Source organism: Schistocerca americana, chromosome 7, assembly GCF_021461395.2.
Source record: "Schistocerca americana isolate TAMUIC-IGC-003095 chromosome 7, iqSchAmer2.1, whole genome shotgun sequence".
Lineage (NCBI taxonomy): Eukaryota > Metazoa > Arthropoda > Insecta > Orthoptera > Acrididae > Schistocerca > Schistocerca americana.
In genome coordinates, this window is record NC_060125.1 from 593187769 (window position 1) to 593211125 (window position 23357).

At 42.7% G+C, this 23357-nt stretch overlaps 1 protein-coding gene across 1 annotated transcript; it reads right to left on the bottom strand.

Annotated features, from left to right (window-relative positions):
- Positions 1 to 1076: 1076 nt before the first annotated feature.
- Positions 1077 to 23025, bottom strand: LOC124623129 (prostaglandin reductase 1-like). Its single transcript, XM_047148918.1, has 3 exons — positions 22954 to 23025; positions 15667 to 16017; positions 1077 to 1163 (listed from the first exon to the last, which is right to left on the bottom strand). The coding sequence occupies exons 1-3, from the start codon at positions 23023 to 23025 to the stop codon at positions 1077 to 1079; spliced, it is 510 nt and encodes a 169-aa protein (XP_047004874.1).
- Between the last annotated feature and the right edge of the window lie 332 nt (positions 23026 to 23357).

Consider the following 23357-nt stretch of genomic DNA (forward strand, 5'->3'; position numbering starts at 1 on the left):
GGTCGTTTGCCTTTCAAACTCTTCCGTTTACAACTGTTACAACAACTGACCCTAGATGATTATGCCTGCCAAATGTAGTTTTGTACCCAAATGCAGCAAGCTATGGCAGATTATGGTGACTTTGCGAGGACATCGATGTTCAGCGTCAAGGCGACTTTTCATCTGTCAGAAAACGTGTATTGTCACAATCTTAGAATGTGGTGTACTGTGTTGTTGCATGGCGATGTGCAGTTGGGAAGGGATTCACCAGAAGTGAATGTCATCTGTGCCACATTGAAGACAAAGGTGTATGGCCCCTTTTCCTTCATAGAGCAGATTGCGAAAAGTTCTGTGCACCTGGATATGCTGCTGTTGCGGTTGTTGCCACAACTGACTGCTGACTCCTCGACTTCCATCCGTCAACAGGACGGAGCTTCACCTCACTGGAGCACAACTGTCCATGCCTTTGTCAACAGAGATCTTCCACATCGCTTGACAGAGCGCGCTGGTCTCTGTAATGTTCCTCTGTTGCCATGCCCCCCCCCCCACCCCCCCCCCCCCCCCCCCCAGTTCAGAGGATTTCTCGCGATGTGATTTCTTCCTCTTGGATTATGTTAAGATTAAAGTTTTGCTGCTGCGACTGACATTGTCGGAGACATGCTAGTGAAAGTACTTGAGGAACATTGGGATACTTGTCAGGTGACCAAGAATGCACATATTGAATATTTATAGAATGTACCAAAAACTTGGTGGATCTATCTATCTTTTCATGTTCCACCTGTCTCTGTGTGTTGCATAGTTGTAAATAAACAGTGCTTTGAAACCCAATGAATCGTTTAGGCTAAGCCTTTAGATTCACACAAATTTAGTATGCAACAGAAAAACTCTTTTACATTAATTCTAGTACAAACGAAAATAGAGCTGGCCTTCAGGAAACTTAATTCTGTTGTTAAATACATTGTTATATTTAGTTTTTGTGACATCACTTCGCTCTCGTTAAATGAATTATAGAGAGAAATCAAGCGTTACTTGGAAATGAGTTGATGATGTGGTACATCATGCAAACCTGTAATACTTCCTAGTTCTGTGGATACCAACTAAATGGATATCGGCAGCAGTGCATAAACATGTCCGATGTCTGTTGGGGGCGTCTTTCGCAATTTGTTTATGAAATAAATACTGAGCTGTAAAGACATGTTTTGATTTATCAATATTTACACTGCACATGGTTACAGAAACATGATAGCACAAGTGATCTTTGGGACCAGAGACCTGAAACCGACTTCATCCATTAAACTCATTATCACATTACGTTGATAAAATCCACAAGCCGGATTTGTGCCATGTCATACTGAATGGCTGTTGGCGAATTTCATTGACAATCATTTTTATCGATCCAAGGTGTAGCTAAAGCCACAGACCCGTACGCAACGTTAGCTGGTGGTTTACCCATTAGATTACCTGAGCCCACCTCCATGTCTGGTCCAAAATTTCATTGACACTAACGTTTCCACGAACGATTTTTGAACCCTACTACCAGAGGTTTTGTCCGACGGGTATGTCGGAATAGCACCATTAGGGCAACTGAGTCAGTGGAGGACTGTGGCTTACGCTGGCACGAAACATATGCAGTTAAATGTTTTTAACACTATCAGTAACTTAATTAAGTTCACAAATTATTGTAATGAGTGCAAAGACTAATCTTCGATTTACGTCAATTATTGTAGTTCGTGTAGATTCGAAACGTTAATTGAAGTTACTTTAAATCCGTCTTGATTGCAAAATTTTTTTTATTATTCATATGACCGGTTTCGGTTCATTCAGAACCATCTTCAGATCTGATATTTAAGTTACAGGAGTAACCCGTCCAATTCAGCAACTTTCACATTGCTGAATTGGACGGGTTACTCCTGTAACTTAAATATCAGATCTGAAGATGGTTCTGAATGAACCGAAACCGGTCATATGAATAAAAAAAAAAATTTTGCAATCAAGACGGATTTAAAGTAACATAAAATCACTGATTGCTGTTATCCCATAAGACATTATGTCTGCTTTTGCAAAGTTAATTGAAGTTATCATTTATAGTGCGCCAGCAACAGTTAATTGCTACCTGTACTAAAATTTTCACAACAATTTCATAAAACTAGCGTTTTTGTCGTTTTATACACATGTACCCCGTCGTAATTCTATTTTAATGACATCAGCAATGTCTTGCTTTTGTGTTCTGTGTTCAGTTGTCGCAAATATGTTTGCGACCTCATGTGAACACAGGAAACAATTACTGAGATTTTATTTTCATTTACTATCTTGGTCGCAAGTAGGATTACTGCAATCGTGACCAACATGTGAGTTTCCATCATTGTCTTTTACACACATTGGCTAAGACACATAGGACCACCTGTTTTATGATTCTAACAGTCTGATTTTAGAATGAAATTTTCCTTCTACAGCGGAGTGTGCGCTGATATGAAACTTCCTGGCAGATTAAAACTGTGTGCCGGACCGAGACTCGAACTCGGGACCTTTGCCTTTCGCGGGCAAGTGCTCTACCGACTGAGCTACCCAAGCACGACGCACGCCACGTCCTCACAGGTTTAATTCCGCCAGTACCTCGTCTCCTACCTTCCAAACTTCACAGAAGCTCTCCTGCGAACCTTGCAGAACTAGCAGTCCTGGAAGAAAGGATATTGCGGAGACATGGCTTTGCTACAGCCGGGACACAGTTTTAATCTGCCAGGAAAGTTCATATCAGCGCACACACTGCTATAGAGTGCAAATTTCATTCTAGAAACATCCCCCAGGCTGTGGCTACCTTTGAGTATCCTGTCTGTTCTGTAATTATGTAGAAAGACATTTTTCTATTTAATGCTGGTTGTAATCAAAAAATTTGTAATATGTATGTCTATTTCAGCATTTGAAGTAAAAGGAAGAGTTTCTAATTGGTCGAAAAATCGACACAGTTACATTAACAAACACATTACTGAATCTGCAGAATGAACATATTTGTTAATAGCTGTATGGTAGAAGCCACTGCTTTGTTGAAACACTGTTCTCGTTGGAAGATTATGGTATAACACTATACACAAGTACCACATCAGTCCTGATAGATAATCACACAAGTCACACTTTAATCAAACACTCCTATACATCGTCTTATTCTTGTATGGTTCTACAAGTATAGCTTTCAGAATGGGCTGCTTTTATGAATAATACAAACTCAAGTGTATACTTCGATGGCTGAGTGAAATGGTGGACATAGTAGAAAATACTAAATATATAATATTGTAACGGTCTACGGGTTGCGCGCAGCCATACAATATGTAACACGCGCTCGCCAGCCGACCTGTCTGGAATGCTGACGATTCGCTTGGTCAGTAGACGCGCGTCGACCGCAGTGCGACGCAGCGGTGACTGGCCGCCGTCCGCAGCGGGCAGTACTAACTAGCGCGGCCTCGGGCGCGAATGTCTCTTCTTAGCTCACCATGGAGCTTTTCGATACGACCGTAATTAGGACGCGAGACTTTCAAAATCTTTTCTTAAGGAATTTACTTTATTTACTAGCGATTCACCAAGGACATTAACATATTTAATCACACTAGGTGAGCGTGGAAGTAGTTGCCAGAAAGTAACTGATGGAAAATAAAATTACCTTTAACAAATGTGAATTTTATTCCTAAAAGCCTTTTCAAAAACAGATTTAAAATTACAATCAGAAAGCAACCTCGAAATATCAAGTTACAATTATTCAGTAGGAGCCTTCGGGCTGAGAAGCTTCCGCTCCCTTTCAACACGGCCGTAGTCACGAACAACCTCTGAAAAACTACACTGGTGCAAATCTGCAACACACCAGATTACTTTAAACCAAAAATTTTAACAACTCACACAAACACATTAACTATGCACCCCGTAAGAGGGATGGAAATGGTACAAACACTGACACTAAGAAATTATTTGCCACAAAAAGTGCAATTTGTTTTTAAAAGGGCTCTTACGGTTGAAGGGTGGCAACTTTATAAAACCCATGAAATTCAGACTTACATGAAATGTACAACATGCTCTACATTACACATATAACGACTCGCAAGATGATAGGCAAGATAAAAACATATTTCAGGAATTCGGCCTTTACCTTAATTCCATAAATTCGTTAACACCGAATCCGACAAACATGACAGAGGCAGCTATTAACGTACGGCAGATAGACCAGGGGCGGGGGGGGGGGGGGGGGGGGGGGATTACTGGTGACGCGAGACTGACCTAGCCTCACTCCGACTGACCCCCTGACCAGACTCACCGAGACTGGCAGACTAACCTCTTTGACGGGCTCATACCGCCCCTTAAATGCACGTGAACAGGCAACTTTTCCCCTTTCCCACCAGGGGGAGACACCAAAGCTGCGACTGCCACAGCGGCGCCACCGCCAGAATCGGAGGGCGACTGCTTCACACTACGCGCTGCGGCGCGCTCTTCAAAACAGCAATTTTTCCACGGCTCAACAGTGATGATGGGTACGCGTAGTGTGCGTGTTTTGTAATCCGTCTTTGTTAATAAATCTGATTAAACTTACTTCTCGTTTTCTCGTATTGCTGTACCTCAAGGACCCACCTCTAACAAATACTGACAAATATTTTGATTAATTATCATCCTGGGCAGTAACACAAACTACCCCCTTATGGAAGTCGTGTCAGCATGGGGATAATTATGGAAAATCTTCAGTCCCGAAGAGGTGCAGTACAACGTGAACTTCGAGCAGCAGCAGCATGAACATCTTCCGACTACGCGGGGACATCCAACACTGGAATTCAGGTTCGTCTACTCCAGTTTGGCTAGAATATGAAAGGTAGTGATGGATTTTTATTTTACATTGAGTGACTCATTGGCGTTAAATTAGCCAAAATGTTGCAATCCAGTCAGAGTAACGTTGTCGACCTACAAACTGTTATTAATGAACTGCAAGAAGAGATTCGGCAGTTAAAAGCAGAAAGAAGCGAGCGTAACATTCCGAAAGACTTGTCAAATGATAGTTCATGCAGTACAACTACAATAAAGAATTTTTCATTGTTGCCATCAGTACCAGTGTTTAGCGGGAAAACCAAAGATGACGTGAAAATGTTTTTTCGTAAACTTGAAGGTGCCGCCCTGTTAGGATCATGGAGAGATTCCGATAAGCTAGTGTTTGCCAAATTAAGAATTCAGGGAGCAGCACAAGATTTCATTAGCGCGGAGCCTACTTGCATGAAAACAGAAGATTACAATGAGCTTAGAACGATTGTTGTTCAGAGATTTAAACGTAAAAACGCGATCAGATTTTACAGAGAGTCGCTTTACAGTTTGCGAATGCGACGAAACGAATCTATCGAGCAGTTTGCCGAAAGAATTCGAAACATCAACGCTCAAACGTACGAGTTAGTAGAAGATGAAAATGAAAATGCATTCAGTTGTTCGAAGCCGACCAGAGAGCCTTGGACACGTTCATTGCACAGAGAGGAAGTAAGCAAAGCTGGTAGACTGGCGCGATGTAAAACGTTTCAGGAAGCAGTAGAATCAGTTGTTGTTTTCGTTGAAGCACTAAGACGACCGAATGAGATGTAGAAGCAAGAACGCAGAGTTTTCAACACGACAGTACACTGCTACAGATGCAATAAGCTGGGTCACAAGCGTAAGGATTGTAAAGAGAATCAAATCTGCTATCATTGCTGGATGCAGGGTCCTGTTTCGAGAAATTGTCGCAACAAGAATAAAGGTAATGCGAACAACAGACATTCTGCCAGATCTTTAAACGAGTACGGGGACGTACGGGCCACCACTCCCTCCGCCCCTTGCCAGAGACAGTGGTTTCTGTTAGTTCCAGTGAAAACCAGACCGAAAATGACTTCGTGATAGGTGCTGTATATCGTGGGAGAAACATCAAACTACTTATTCACACAGGAGCACAAATCTCATTAATGTGGTGTGGCATAGATAAACGGGATCAACTGAAACCGCCGCTATTAAAAGTGCGAGGATTAAACGGAGGGAAGCTACGCAACTATGGAGAAGTTGACGTAGAATTAATTCTTGGCCAAGGCCAAGATGAGGGTGAAAATAAAGATAAATACACAGCAAGGGTGCAAGTAGTTTCAAATAACGAAACACGTTACGACGGTGTACTTGGATTTGATTTATTGTCCGCTAACGGGGCAGAGATATTTTTCGCAGAAAGAAAGATCAGACTAGGCCGTAGCAACTACAACCTAGGAAATCGTTCTTCAGACCATACTCAAAGGAGCAGCAATACTCAGTTCAAACCGTCCGAGTCGATGTTCAAATTGATCAGCCTCAGCAAATTCTCAAGGGAGCAGGAAAGACAATCTACGTTGAAATTAAGTCATACCGATGCAAGGAAGGAAGTCTGTTATTAATTGAGCGATCCGAGAAAAGTGAGTTACTGGATATAATGCATTGTTATGTTGCTAGAAGTGTAGGTGTCGCTACAATGGTGAGACAGAATGTCGCAGAAGTCCCGGTTACAATAACGAATATGAGCAATGAGGATGATGTTTTGCGACGAGGAAAGAAAGTTGCTGAAATGTCGAGCGTAAGTTACAGTGACGTAATACAGATTCCAGATTAGGTAACAAATGCTGCAGTTATCAACACGGATTTTTGTAACAGTACCGCAAAATTGCAACGAGGAGACGAAGTTAATAATGAACTGAAGCGCAAGATTTGGAAGAAGATAGAAAATTTGACAGCTGATGAACAGAAGATTTTACGCCTGTTTAGTTGGAGTACGCAGATTTATTCCGAGAACGTGCAAATTTACCTGTCACTCATTTAGTTCAGCATCGTATTCATACAGGCAATGCAGCACCAATCACACAGAAACCTTACCGAATACCATTCAGTCAAAGAGAGTTGGCAGAAAACATGGTTAAAGAACAATTAGAAGCCGGAATTATAAAACCAAGAGACCCTTTAGACCCACCATGGTGTTCGCCTGTTGTAAAGAAGAAATCAATTTCTGGAGAACCACAGTTCCGTTTTTGTGTTGATTAGCGATCTTTGAATGCTGTGAACACACCCAACATTTACCCCTTACCAAATTTAGTGGAAACCTTGGATTACTTGGGTAGATGTCGGCCGGCCGCGGTGGTCTAGCGGTTCTAGGCGCTCAGTCCGGAGCCGCGCGACTGCTACGGTCGCAGGTTCGAATCCTGCCTCGGGCATGGATGTGTGTGATGTCCTTAGGTTAGTTAGGTTTAAGTAGTTCTAAGTTCTAGGGGACTGATCACCATAGATGTTAAGTCCCATAGTGCTCAGAGCCATTTGAACCATTTTTTTGGTAGATGTCGAATTTTTTCAGTATGTGATTTAACAAGTGGTTATCTCCAATTAGCAGTGCATCCAGATGATCAATCAAACAATTCATTTGTAACAGCAACAGGAGTATACAAGTATCATCATATGCCATTTGGACTTCGTAATGCTCCAGCTACATTTCAACGCCTGATGGATTCAGTTTTACGAGGTCTCAACCCAACACAAGCACTTGTTTACCTAGAGAATGTAATAATTTTTAGTGAGAACACGAAGCAGCATATTGAGAGAATACAGGCTGTTTTTGATCATATAAGAAGCGCAAACCTGTCTTCGTCAATAGATAAATACCATTTTGCACAAAGTAAAGTTAACTATCTTGGTCACCAGTGAAAGTGTTCGACCTGATCCAAAATTAATTGAGGATGTAAAGAATTTTCCTGAACCACAGAATTTGAAGGAACTACGATCATTCTTGGGACTGTAAAATTTCTACAGACGATTTATAGCCCGTTATGCGAGTATAGCTCTTCCATTGACACAGCTACTGAAGAAAGGAACCACATTTAATTGGTCAACAGAGTGCAAAAAGGCAATGGAACAACTTAAAACTGCTCTAACCACAGCCCCAACGTTAGCCTATCCGGATTTCAGTAAACCTTTTATTCTTTTAACAGATGCATCCAATTTTGCTATAGGTGCAATCTTGTCTCAAGAAGTGGATGGTCATGAACATCCAATCTCATTTGCTTCCAGACAATTAAACAAAGCAGAATGTAGTTATACTACTACTGAGAAGGAGTTTTGTGCTTTGTGCTTTGGTTTTTGGTATAACACATATGTTTCTTAACAGGAAGAGAATTCACGGTTATTATAGATCACGTTGCTCATAAATGGTAATTGAGCTTAGAGGATACAAGTTCCAGATTAACAAGATGGGCATTAAGACTGAGTGAATACCAGTTTAAGGTTATTCACCGACCTGGACATTTGAAAGCTGTTGCAATGAGTCGAGAAGTCAATGTTTGTCTTACAATAAGTTGAGAAGAAGAGTTAAAGGCAGCTCAAGAAGAAGATCCACAATGCAAATTATGGAAAAATGATCATAGTTTTGTCGAAATAGATGGATTATTGTACAAAATCACTTCAAAATCGTTCGAGGCGAATGTTTGGACTGTTCTTACTAATAGGTCCACAGTCAACACCTTCCCCTTTCTATCTCCATAAATAATACCTCTAAAGTGTGGTAGATTTTTGTACTATATTATTATTATTATTTCCAATTGCGCTTTATTTTTCATTCTGGAATAATACGAAGCAGTCAAATAGAAATGAGACAGATGGGAAAAAGTAGATCAACTGTTTATTATTTCAAAATTAATCAACGTAACTGTTAACACATTTACTCCACAGTGAGACAAAATCGTCGTTCCTTTCGTGGATAAGCGTTTGCGATTGCCTACAGAATCTTGGTTATACTGAGGTGTGCATCTCTCCATCTGAAGCAAATTGACAGTCAAGAATGTCTTTCTTCAGGGCTCCGAAAAGGTGGAAATCGCATGGGGAGAGATTTAGACTCTATACAGGATGTGTGAGGGTCTCCTAGCGAAACTTCTGCAGCGAAATCGAAGCAATATGTGGGCCTGACCCTTGGCAAGTTGCCAAGTTTTTTTTTTTCCAATGGGCTGCAGAAGTTTCTCTGGGAAGTCCTCACACATCCTCCATACAGTCTCAATCTCTCCCCACGCGATTTCCACATTTTTGGAGCACTGAAGAAAGACATTCGTAGCCGTTGCTTTTCTTCGGACGGAGAGGTGCACGTCTGGTTACAACCAAGATTCTGTGGGCAACCGCAAACGTGTCTCCATAAAGGCAACGACCGTCTTGTCTCACAGTGGAATAAATGTGATAACAGTTGCGTCAATTAATTTTGAAATAATAAACAGCTGACTTATTTTTTCCCCCTTCTCATTTCCATTTGACTGCTCCTTATTTCGCTGAAGGTAGTGACCATCTTTTCCCACAGTGGTCTACACGTATTGGCAGTTACTCCGATTACTTTTTAAGTTATGAAGTATACTTGCTTTTTTCCATTGGAATCATTTTTGCTTTTTTCCATCAGAATCATTTTCATTTGACTAGCACTTATAAAAGTGATATTATTAATGTAGTAGTGTTCTCTATTTTGACTATTTTCTTTTAATAACTTCCGGATATGTTATGATGTATTCTGTTCCATAGGATCAGCATAGATCGTTGTTCCTAAAAAGCCGATATGGCGGTGACATTCGAGTAGCTGTAGTTGGCTGTACTCTCCAAGATCAAAGACATTTATAACTCTGTAACTAGATCGAGAGAAAAAGGAATTTCGGGTATGTGAAATTTCCGGCCAATAAATAGTCAATCGCTTGAAAATGATTAAAAAATGTGTTATCAATACAGTATACAGTGAGGAAACAAAACACTCTTCATCATAGCTAATTCATCAGTTAAAAAACCTCCATACTCATGTAGACGCTGAGTTTCAAGTTTGTCCTTACTTTCTTTCATGTCTTCATTGATAACAATACATGTCCAATACTATGTGCCTCAGATATTCATTACAGCTCTCAGCCACACTATTCAATTAAGTGCAGATCAGATGCTATACCATACATGCAGCTTCTACATCTGCATGTACATGTATAATCCACTGTGAATGTAGGGCCCTACATTGAGCACAATGCGTTCGTAGATCTACCATATTCTCAGTCAGTACATATATTCGTTTCATTATTTTTTGTTTCTCTTCTAATGAAATCTGGATAAATAACACCCAGCAGAATTGGTAGTGACACTGTATGTTAAGCTAACGCCATCTGGACCTTTTCATCATCATCATTAGTTGGTTCACTCATTACTGATTATCGTCACCTCATTTCGTCATTTATTTCTTAAGTAACTGAATCATCGACCAGACGTCTCCATCCACCTCGATCTTTAACTCTTTCTAAAATAAAGTAGAGAGGTAGAGTGATAATCTTCCTCACATGATCCAACCATCTCCTTGCCGCTCTTTCTCGTAGTGTTTTGCTTACGATTTTGCCTTACTAGACGATCCTCCCTAAACTGCCTGCTTCTATTCTCAAAATGTGCCCAAAGACCTAGAAATATTTTTGAATGAGATGGGAAGATAAATTTCTTATCACTCTAAGTTCTTCTATAATGGAAGCATTGGTTCTTCTTTCTGTCCATGATACGTATAACGTCTTCCGCGACCGGATATCGAAGGTATCAGTTCGAGTATTGCCACTAGCTTTCACGGCCCACGTCTCACGACTGTACAAGAATGATTCCACCAGACGCATCATCATTGTTTTGGATATTGCCCGGTTCTGCCAGACCTTAGTGAGTTTAACCGTCGGGACCAGGAAATCCGGTTCCTCACTTAAATTCTTTATCACACTGTCCCGTGTCATTTGTCAGAGACCGTAAACAGATATAGTCATTCAGTACATTCAGATCTGTTAAGCAGCCTGCTAGTTGCATTTGATCTATATCTTGGTGTATTATAACTATTAGTTTGGGTTTTTTTGTGGTTATCTAGAGACCTAAATTTAAACAAGTAGTCTTCACTCTGGAGAACAGATCAATAAGTTCCTCCCCACTTCCAACAATAAGGGCACTATCATCTGCAAAGAGTAGATATTACATTTTCCTGCACTCAGCATCGCTGCACATTACCGTCGTGACCACAGCAAGCTGTCTGTATGTGAATGGGGAAGAGGAGGAAACTGCGAACACAGACCATTTAAATGGTAGTGCAGTCGCAATGTATACGACTTGCTTTTATATTTCACGTTTCCCAACAACAAAGATCACGAACGAAACAATTTTTTGTGCTTTGCAATTATTTTTGACGCGCTGAAAATATAATATAATTTTTGTGCGGTACAAACTCTCGGCGTAAGGGCAGACACCGACAGATTCACAGATTTTCGCACTCAGGTTGCTGTAAATCATGATTCGCTTAGTTTCATAATAGAAAAAATGTGTTTCACACAATTATGCCGGTCGAAATATTGTAGCACTTTTCCAACCTCATTTTGGAGACTTGGAAATTCTACGAGGGGAAAGCAATGTAGACGTCCTAGACAGTTTTAACGCAAAAATATTTCTCATTAGAACGGGAACTACCTTTCAGGTCAGTCAGTTACAGTTAATTGCACATGCACAGGAGCGCTTTCAACTGAGATGGCAAACGTCCTCGAGAACACCTGTAAGACAGACAGACTGTCGTAGGACACTATCCTTGTGATTCTTTCATGGGCACAATGAATTCTTCAAACCTCGCGTTTTCCTTAACAGCAGCGAGCTTAGGGTTGGTTGGTTGGTTGGTTTGGGGAAGGAGACCAGACAGCGTGGTCATCGGTCCGAGCTTAGGGAATTGGACTGTGTTTGTCTGAATATGTCCCTTCTATAATCCGATCTTCTTTTTGAATGCATTCCCATAAAATCAGAAGAAAGATGTTTCTCCCTTGCAATGTCTTATTGTGGGCAGTGTGCAGTCAAGTCCACTTAAAATACTAGGTCTCCAGTCCTTTCTGGATGATCTAGTTTTCAAGCCTCCTCTCCAAACACCCCGTCCTCCTCTTTTTCATAAATTCACCAATAGCGTATTGACTTAATCGACGTACTTTGATATATAAAGCCTCCATACCTTCGATCAGTTCCATGGAAAACTGCTACAACTGAGAGTGGAATAATGTGAGCGACTTCAGCAACTTTACTACTCGTACCATTCATTTGTACCAGTGTGGCATGCCTGTCCATGTAGCACAAAAAGATTCTTGATCTGCAGAACAGTGAATTCCGTCTGTCGATTGTTGTAATTTTTCGCTCTTTCATTGTTCGCTAAATCTTTAAATTGTTTCTGCATGGTATTGTAATATACAAGAAACTGATATAGGCATGCGTATTCAAATAGGGAGATATGTAAACAGGCAGAATGCGGCGCTGCGGTCTCCAATGCCTACATACGGCAGAAGTGTATGGTGCAGCTTTTAGATCGGTTACTGCTGCTACAATGGTAGGTTATCAAGATTTGAGTCTGGTGTTATCGTTGCCGCACGAGCGATGGGACACGGCCTCTCTGAGGCAGCGATGAAGAGGGAATTTCCCCTTACGATCATTTCAAGAGTCTATCGTGAATATCAGGAATTCAGTAAAACATCAAATCTCCGACATATTTGCGGCCGGAAAAAGATCCTGCAAGAACGGGACCAACGACGACTGTACAGAATCGTTCGACGTGACAGAAGTGCAATTCTTCCCCAAACTGCTGCAGGTTTCAGTGCTAGGCCATCAACAAGTGTTAGCGTGCGAATCATTCAAAGGGACATCATCAATATGGGCTTTCGGAGCCGATGGCCCACTCGTGTACCTTTGATAACTGCATGACACAGAGCTTTACGCCTCGCCTGGGCCTGTCAATACCGGCATTGGACAGTCGATGACTGGAAACATGTTACCTGGTCGGACGAATCTCGTTTCAAACTGTATCGAGCGGATGGACGTGTACGGGTATGCAGACAACCTCATGAATCCATGGACGCTGCATTTCAGCAGGGGACTCTTCAAGCTGGTGGAGGTTCTGTAATGGTGGGGGTGGTTGCAGCTGGAGTGATATGGGACTACTGATACGTCTATACACAACACTGACAGGTGACACGTACGTAAGCATCCTGTCTGATCACCTGCATCCATTTATTCCCATTGTGCATTCTGACAGACTTGGGCAATTCCAGCAGGACAATGCGATACACCACGTGTCCAACAGAGTGACTCCAGGAACACTCTTCTGAGTTTAAACATTTCCGCTGGCCACCAAACTCCCCACACGTGAACATTAATGAGCATTTCTGGGATGCCTTGAAACATGCTGTTCAGAAGAGGTCTCCACCCCCTCGTACTCTTACGGATTTATGGACAGCCCTGCAGGATTGATAGTGTCAGTTCCCTCCACCACTACCTCACACATTAATCGAGTCCATGCCACGTCGTTTAGCGGCACTTCTGCGTGGTTGCGGGCGCCCTACATGATATTAGTCAGGTGTACCAGTTTCTTTGGCCCTTCAGTTTAGTTTCACAGAAAAATTTGCTGTACCCATCACTTATGCAAATGCATAAGACATATTGGGAATAATAATCCCTATCTTCTGTCATCCCCATTCCTTTTTAGAGGCTTGTGACGATGGATTGCTAGACTGCTTTCTTTGTGCTAACAGCCACTGGACCTGTGAACGTCTGTCATACCACAAACAAATAGCGGACGGTAGACAGCGCTGACACCATGATTCTGCCCAGCTGTAAAGAGCCGTGCCTACCAGCTTATGACACACTGCAATACTACACTACTGGCCATTAAAATTGCTACACCACCAAGATGACGTGCTACAGACGCGAAATTTAACCGACAGGAAGAAGATGCTGTGATATGCAAATGATTAGCTTTTCAGAGCATTCACACAAGGTTGGCGCCGGTGGCGACACCTACAACGTGATGACATGAGGACCGATTTCTCATGTACAAACAGCAGTTGGCCGGTGTTGCCTGGTGAAACTTTGTTGTGATGCCCCGTGTAAGGAGGAGAAATGCGTACCATCACGTTTCCGACTTTGATAAAGGTCGGATTGTAGCCTATCGCGATTACGGTTTATCGTATCGCGACATTGCTGCTCGCATTGGTCGAGATCCAATGACTGTTAGCAGAATATGGAATCGGTGGGTTCAGGAGGGTAATATGGAACGCCGTGCTGGATCCCAACGGCCTCGTATCACTAGCAGTCGACATGACAGGCATCTTATCCGCATGGCTGTAACAGATCGTGCAGCAACGTCTCGATTCCTGAGTCAACAGATGGGGACGTTTGCAAGACAACAACCATCTGCACCAACAGTTCGACGACGTTTGCAGCAGCATGGACTATCAGCTCGGAGACCGTCACTGCGGTTACCCTTGACGCTGCATGACAGACAGGACCGCCTGCGACGGTGTACTCAATGACGAACCTGGGTGCACGAATGGCAAAACGTCATTTTTTCGGATGAATCGAGGTTCTGTTTACATCATCATGATTGTCGCATCCGTGTTTGGCGACATCGCGGTGAACGCACATTGGAAGCGTGTATTCGTCATCGCCATACTGGCGTATCACCCGGCGTGATGGTATTGGGTGCCACTGGTTACACGTCTCGGTCACCTCTTGTTCGCATTGACGGCACTTTGAACAGTGGACGTTACATTTCAGATGTGTTACGACCCATGGCTCTACCCCTCATTCGATCCCTGCGAAACCCTACGTTTCAGCAGGATAATGCACGACCGCATGTTTCTGGATACAGAAAATGTTCGACTGCTGCCCTGACCAGCACATTCTCCAGATCTCTCACCAATTGAAAATGTCTGGTCAATGGTGGCCGAGCAACTGGCTCGTCACAATACGCCAGTCACTACTCTCGATGAACTGTGGTATCGTGTTGAAGTTGCATGGGCAGCTGTACCTGTACACGCCATCGAAGCTCCTTTTGACTCAATGCCCAGGCGTATCAACGACGTTATTGCGGCCAGAGGTGGTTGTTCTGGGTACTGATTTCTCAGGATCTATGCACACAAATTGCGGGAAACTGTAATCACATGTCAGTTCTAGTATAGTATATTTGTCCAATGAATACCCGTTTATCATCTGCATTTCTTATTGGTGTAGCAATTTTAATGGCCAGTGGTGTAAATGAAATGTCGTGCTGTACCGGGTACTTCCAGAAAGGAATGATCAAATGCAAGAAGGACCGGACCAAGCCTTGGCCTGCAAAGCAGCCAGCACGAAGTGTGGCAGGCTGCGGCCGGCCCTGGTATAAAACCTTGACTGACTCCATTTGTCACGTCTTAGCATTTAGAGGAATCACCATCCACCTTTACGGTTGCGGTATGACTGGTACGAAGATCTTTCAATAATGATACTAGGTACTTCGAAATCCCAAAATCATTGAGCACATGCCTCTACTCGTCCCACATGACACAATCAAAGGTCTTTTTTATAATCTAGGAAAAAAATTTAAGCAGGGCACCAAATTCACGACATTTTCCAGTTACCTGCCTCAAATTCAGGCTTGTCTCTCGAGTAGTTTTACTTGTGACAGGACGTGCTTGTTCTGCAGAAATCTGAGACTGCAGGAAGAACAGATGCAGTCCAGTTTTAGGCATTCGCCAGTCTGCTTGGTGGCATTCTCGATTCAACTAAACAGAATATCAGGTACCATGTCTGAATTCATGTAAATGTACTCCTCCTCGAAGTTACGTTCTTTGCAATACAGTGTAGCGAAACCAAAATGGGATAGTGTCTTACCTTAGCGTCTGATCCCGCGAAGCCAATTACTTTGCACCCCTTGAGGCGCGCTATCTGCCCAACTATGGACCCCACAGCACCTGCTGCCCCACTGACTACGGCGACCTCTCCCTTCTTTGGCTTGCAGACCTCAAGCAGTCCAAAGTAGGCCGTGATTCCAGGCATGCCCAGCACCCCCAGAGAGAGGGAGAGGGGCAGCTCCCCCAGGTCTGGCACCAGCATGGCCGGAGACATGAAGTAGGGCGCGTCCAGCCCCACATCGGCCACGGTGCGGTCGCGCCACCCCCAGTAGCCGACCACGTACCGCCCCACGGGGAAGCCCGCCGCACGGCTCTCCACGATGCGGGCCACCTGTGGGCAGAGGATAATATTCTGTTACCTGCATATCACTGCATAACAACGAATAAACACCTCACCACAAACATCTACATCTACACAGATACTCCACAAGCCACTGTACAGTACGTGGTGGAGTGTACGTTGTACCACTACAAATCGTTTCATTTCCTGTGCCACTCGCATATAGGGCGAGGGAAAAACGGTTCTCTACATGCTACCGTATGAGCCCTAATTTCTTGTATCTGATCATTATGGTCCCTACGTGAAGTGTATGCTGGCGGCAGGAGGATCGTTCTGCAGTCAGCATCAAATGACAGTTCTCTAAATTTTCTCAATAATGCTCTTCAAAAAGAACGTCTCCTTCCCGCCAGGGATTCCCATTTGATTTCCCCAAGCATCTGCGTAACATTTACCTGTTGTTCGAACATACTGGTAACAAATATAGCACCTCGCCTCTGAATTGCTTCAATGTCCTCGTTCTATCTGACCTGATGTGGATCCCAAATACTCGAGCGCTATTCAAGAACAGGTTGCACCAGCATACTGTTTGCGACCTCCTTTACAGATGAGCCATACTTTCCTAGAATTCACCCAATGAACCAGAGGCTATTATTCGCCTTCCTTACCAAGTCCTCACAGCTCGTTCCATTTCATATCGCTCTGCAACGGTACACTCAGATATTTAAACGAGGTGACTGTGTCAAGCAGGATTTATGCTGCATCTGAACATTACGGGTTAGGATTTTCTATTCATCCGCATTAACTTACGTTTTCTCACATTTAGAGCTAGCTACCATTCATCACACCAACTAGAAATCTTGCCTAAGTTAGCTTGTAACCTCCTACAGTCACTCAGTTTCGACACCATACGGTACACCACAACACCAGATTGCTGCCCACTGCGTCCGCCAAATCATTTATGTATACTGAGAACAATAGCGGTCTTATCACACGTCCCTGGGGCACTGCTAACGGTATGATGAAAACTCGCTGTCTGTTAGTTAAGAAACCTCCGAGCCACTCACGCATCTATGAATTATATGCTCGTATCTGTGTTAATAGCCTGCACAGGGACGCCATGTCAAATGCTTTCCGGAAATCTAAAAATACGGAATCTGTCTTTTGGCGTTCATCCGTAGTTCGCAGTATATTACGTGAGAAAAGGACAAGCGATGCTTCTAAAACTATGCTGATTCGTGGGCATTATCTTCTCGGCCTCAAGAAAATGTGTTATATTCGAGATGAGAATATACTCAACAATTCTGCAGCAAACGGCAGTTAGGGATATTGGTCTCTAATTTTGCTGATCCGTTATTTTACCTTCTTATGTGCAGTAGTCACCTGCGCTTTTTTCCAATCTCTTGGCGAGAGATCGCAATAACTGCAAGCTAGGTAGGGGGCCAGTGCCTTAGAGTACTCGCTGTAAATCCGAATTGTGATTCCATCCGGACCTGGTGACTTATTTACTTTCAAATCTTTCAGCTGTTCCCCAACACGCCACAGATACGTATTACTGTGTCGTCCACGCAGGCATCTGTCCAGTGCTCAAATGACGCTACGTTTGTGCGATTCGGCTGCGTGATCGATTTCTGGAATGCGAAATTTGAAGCTTCGGCTTTCGTTTTGCTATCTTTAACTGCCACAGAAAAAACTGGTCAACAAGGGAATAAATGAAAGCCTTAGATATGCTTCGCGATTTTACATGGGGCCAGAAATTTGTCAGGTTCTCTGCCAGACCTTTTGCAAAGGTATGACAGTGGCAGTTGTTGCATGCTTCGCGCATTATCTTTTCACAGACGCACGAATCTCTACTAACCTTTGCTTGTCGTTATTTGTGCGCTCTCTGACTTAATGATATAATAACATTTATTTCTCTCTCTCCTTTGTTTATTTGTAACATACCTATCCTTTATTGTTCTTAGGTGCTAATTTGTATATCTGGAATAGTCACACCACTAGCAGAAGATATATTGTGATGCTCTTCTGTTAGAGATTCACGGCCTTAAATAATATCGCTGCAATAGATAGACTTTCATTAGCACAGATATTGAACTGCCCAGGCCTAGAATAACCTTAAACGTTAAAACTTATGCCTACTTCAGGCTAAAGGATAGCCAACACTTAAGGATCATGTTTCGACGAAAATCGAGAAAAATACAACTTGTACAAATTATTGCGCTTGTCTTACTTCCCAAAAGCATATTTTCTTTATTTTTCACTTCTCATGACGCGTTTTGGTGTCAGCATCATCAGATCTTACTTCGATAGATATTATCTTCTCACTTTGTGAACATTCCTTCATATGACTTCACTTACATCATGAAGAAATGTTTATAAAATGACAAGATACCTTGTATCGAATAAGATCTGAAACACATCATGAGAAGTGAAAAATAAAGAAAATGTATTTTTTTGGTGACCAAAACAAGTGTCATATGAAACTATAATATTCCAGAAGAGACCTTTGCGCAACTCCGGTTTTGCTCTGCACAGTCATTGTCGAGGCTACGCTGATCGTTAAGAGCTTAGTGACTGGCGTAACGTGCGACACATTCTGGCGGCAAGGGACAGCGCTTGAGGTTACCGAACTAAAATCGTTAATATTTCACAATGTTGCGTCACCGCCATTCTCCTATATAAAACATTGCGAATTTAAAAAAAAAATATTCCGTATTTTGAGAGGTGGCAGTAGCGACCAAAACACGAAAAAATGTCCAGTAAACATAGGCTCTAAACACATACCTTAGGTGCTCTAAGCATTTGTTAATCGTCGCTGCTGTGAAAGACTTCTCTTGTACTGCAAGGTCTTTGCTATTAAGAAAGACATAGCACAGTCTAATACATACGTACCGTCACCACACACTCTGGTGCGAAAATCGTTATCGTTTGACGGTTGTAGCAGCGCTAGCGCTCAGTCGGTGAGAAAGCAGTCACATGCGTCGTAAGCATAATGTTTGGTTGTAATTATTTTCTACTTAATTAACGCAAAGAACATATTTTTGTGTACCAAGAGACATGAATTATCATGAAATACATGTATAAACAGCCAATAACACTGCTTTATTGACATAAGCTATAGCTTACTCATGAAGAAATACTTTCGAATATGAGTATACTTGGAGCTTACCCCACTTTAAGCGAGAGAAATTAAACACGTATTTCATGCAAGAGAAGCATCTATTTCTATTGATGTTTGTTATTATCATACGCACTCTCCTTGATACTTAAAATTTTTCATGGAGTCTAATCATTCGTCCATTTTTACACTTCGGTCGACTTCCTAATACACGAATATTTTTGTAAATGTTATTACTTTTGCTTCAAAAGCGAATGTGCTGAAGATTCTTGCCGTTCGTGGCTCAGATTTATCGAGTATGGAATTGATTTCTTCATTCTTGGGAAACAGTGTTATTGCTTTTGACGATTTATTATCATACCTGTCGAGCTTTCTCTTAAGCTACAGTCCGTGGTGGCTTATTTGGTGCGTTAAATAATGTAGGTATTACATTCTATACAGGGGACCCAGGTTCCACATTCACTGATTTGGATGAGAATGTAGGGAGCAAAACTCCGCTTTGTTTGGTATACTTATGACGTCAACAGGTCCTCTAGAGTTTATTATCAATTTTTTTCTTAATAGAGGAGAACGACATTATTCAGTAAATATCCGAACGTTACAAGAAAATCGTAAGTAAACTGTCCTGTAATATACCGTTTCATACCTCCAAGTATCCTTAGGAAATTTTCTTATCACAATTAAAGTTCGATAACTGTTTTCGATTGCTATCTGCAGCCGTCTTCAGATCGTTCAAAATATGAAAAGACGGTGAATAAGCATTGGAAAGCATCGTCAGCTGTAGTCATGCAACGACATACATTCGTAAGTACCAAAACAATACTTGTACGTAGTTGAAAATGTCACCGTGAAGAAGCCAGGTTGTAGGGACGGTAGTTTCGCAAGTTGACCGTCATATAGAAAATTGTCCAGTTGCGTGAGTAGTAGTTGGGTCAAAAAGCTCATTACTTGCAGTAGTATATAACGGGTATTATCGTGAGAGCAATATATCCGGCGGTTCCAAAAACGATCAACTGTTCCGTAGCCTGGCTTACACAAGACTGATCCTTTGTGGCGTATAACGTAGTCATCTTTATAAAATATGTACAGATTGAAGGATAATATGAGAACGCTGCACAGTACAAGTCTGACAAGGCAAGTTCTCTCGTGATTCTTGAACAGAGTATTCGCTATTACAGTGTGAAATGTACTGCAAAACTCAATTAGTCTTTCTCCTCTCCCGTTCCTTCTGCCCAGCCCATAACACCACGTAAGTCTTTCTTCTATTCTTTCCCCTACAACGGCGTTCCAATGACTCACGATTATTAGAATTTCATCTCCCTTTACGTAGTGAATTACCCGTTCATATCTTCATGTACTTCTTTATTTGTTGCTGTTGGTATGCTGGCGAATCTGATAAGAACAACCGTATCGCGTAACTGCCCACAGCAGCTAACTCTCTGCCCTCGTTTCCTGTTCACAACGAATCCTACTCCCGTTATATAATTCTCTGCTGCTGTTGATATTACCATATATTCGTCTAACCAGATATCTCCATCGTCTTCCCATTTCACTTCCCTGACCTCCCACTATATCCTGATTTAGCCTCTGCATTTTCCTTTTCACATTTTCTATCTTTCCTGTAACGTTCAGACTTCTGGCATTCCATGCTCCGACTCGCACAATGTTATCCCATTGTTGGATATTCCATGTGTCCTCATGGTCACCTCCACCTTGGCAGTCCCCTTCCGGAGATCGGAATGGGGGACTGGACCGAAATCATTTGCCAACGAAGAGACCATCGTGACACTTTTTCAGCGTGATCATATCTTATTTGCTTTTTATGAAGAGGTTTTCATTGCCTTCTGCATCCTCATTGTTGATTCTTCCGCCCTTTTGGGGCAGTTTCACACCCCAAGGGCAAGAGAGTGCCTGGAACCTCTGTCTGCTTCTCCGCCCTCTTTATTGTTTATGAACAGTCAATGAAAATTGTAGAAAGGTAGGAAACTACGGAGGTGGAATCTGGATAAGTTAAAAGAAACAGAGATTATTGAGAGTTTCAGATGGAGCATTAGCCAACGTTTGACTAAACCAGGGAGAGGAAATACAGTGGAAGCCGAATGTGTACCAAATGAAAAATTAAACAGTGAAGGCAAAAGAATAACTGATATGCAAAGCGACTAGACTTAGTAGAAATCCTGCGAAAACACAGGAGATTCCGAATTTAATTTACGAAAGAAGAAAATAATAAACTGTAGCAATTAACGCAGGCGAAAAGGAATGTAGACGTCTAAAAATGAGACATGCAGAATGTGCTAAATGGTTAAGCAGGAAAGACTAGAGAAGAAATGCAAAGCTGCAGAAGCATGAACAAATAGAGCAAAGATAGATACCACCTATAGGAAGAATTAAGATACCTTTGTAGAAAAGGGAAGCAGCTGTATGAAGGTTGCAGAGCAAGCTAGTGGTAGGCAGAGAAAGGGCAGCTGAAACATGGAAGGAGCGCGTAGAGGAGTTCTACGGGAGAAATTAACTTGGAAACAATATTACAGAAAGGGAAGAGGAAGTAGATGGATCTGAGATAGGAGACATTATACTGCGAGAAAACTTTGACAGAACACTGGAACGTGTAAGTCCAAACAAGGCTCCTGGATTAGACATTTGCACCGAATTATTGGGATCCGTGGGAGACGCAGCCTTTACGAAACTATTCCATCTTGTGTACGACATATATGAGACTGGCGAAATACCCTCAGGCTTCAGGAGGAATGTTACATTTCCAATTCCACATGAAGCACACGCTGACAGGTGTGAATATTATCGAACTACCAGCGTTGAAGGTCAGAGTTGCTTAATACCGACCGAATTACACGGAAGTGATGAAAGTCGTGGGATAGGAATATGCACATATACAGATGGAGGTAATGTGGCGTACTCCAGGTATAAAAGGACAGTGCGTTGGCGGAGCCGTCACTTGTAGTCAGGTGATCCCCGTGAGAAGATTTGCGACCTGATTATGGACGGACGACGGGAATTAAGAGACTATAAAACGCGAAATGGCAGTTGGAGCTAGACCCTTGGAACATTCCATTTCGGAAACCGTTCAGGAATTCAGTATTCCGAGACCCACAGCGTCGAGAGCCTGCTGAGGATACCAAATTTCAGGCATTATATCTCAACGAAGACAACGCGTTGGCCCACTGCCTGCACTTAACGACCGAGAACAGCCACTTTTGCATAGAGTCGTCAGTGCTAATAGACAAGCAACACTGCGTGCAATAACCGAAAAACATATCCGTAAGGACAGTGGGGTGTAATTGGGGGTTAATGGGCTATGGCAGGAGACATCCGAGACGAGTGTCTTTTGTAACAGTGTTACATCACCTGCGGCATCTCTCCTGAGCTCGTGACCATAATGGTGTGCGGTGCGTTTACGTGATCACTGACTGGAAATGGTTATGTTCGGCTACTTGGAGACCATTTGTAGTCATCTGTGGACTTCATGTCCCCAAAGAACGACGAAATTTTTGTAGATGACACTGCACCCGGTCACAGAATCACAACTGTTCACAATTGGTTTGAAGAACATCATGGCCAATTCGAGCCTATGATTTGACCGCCCAGATCACACAACATGAATCCCACGGATATTAATCGGACATAGTCCAGAGGTCAATTCGTGCACAAAATCTTGGGCTGGCAACACTTTGGCAATTACAGACGGCAACAGAGGCAGTGCTCCTCATTGTTTCTGAAAAGGGCTTTCAACGACTTGTTGAGTGGATGCCAGGTCCAGCTTCTGCACTACTCCAGGCAAAAGGAGGTGTGGCACAACATTAGGAGGTATACCATGACTCTTGTCATCTCAGTGTATTTACAGAAGATTGGGATACGTTGTAGAAGCCATCCTCGGGGCAGGTCAGTTCTTCTTGTGCCACGGAAAAATGGAAATGAGCATACGGCATCATTGGCCGGGAGGCCCCATCTGGAGAAGTTCGGTCGCCAAGTTCAAGTCTTACTTCAGTCGACGCCACACTGGGCGACTTGCGGACCAGTGATGAGGATGAAATGATGATGGGGACAACACAACACCAAGTCCACGAATCGAGAAAATCTCCAACCAGGCCCGGACTCGAACCTGGGCTCACTGCATGGGAGGCAAGCACATAACCACCCAGTTAAGCAGGCGGACTGTTCCTGGGAAATTTTGGACCATGCGAGGCAACACTGCCCTTAAAACTGCCCTCGCAAGTGGCAATATAACTAACATTGATGTGGATGCGGACAGGACATCCAA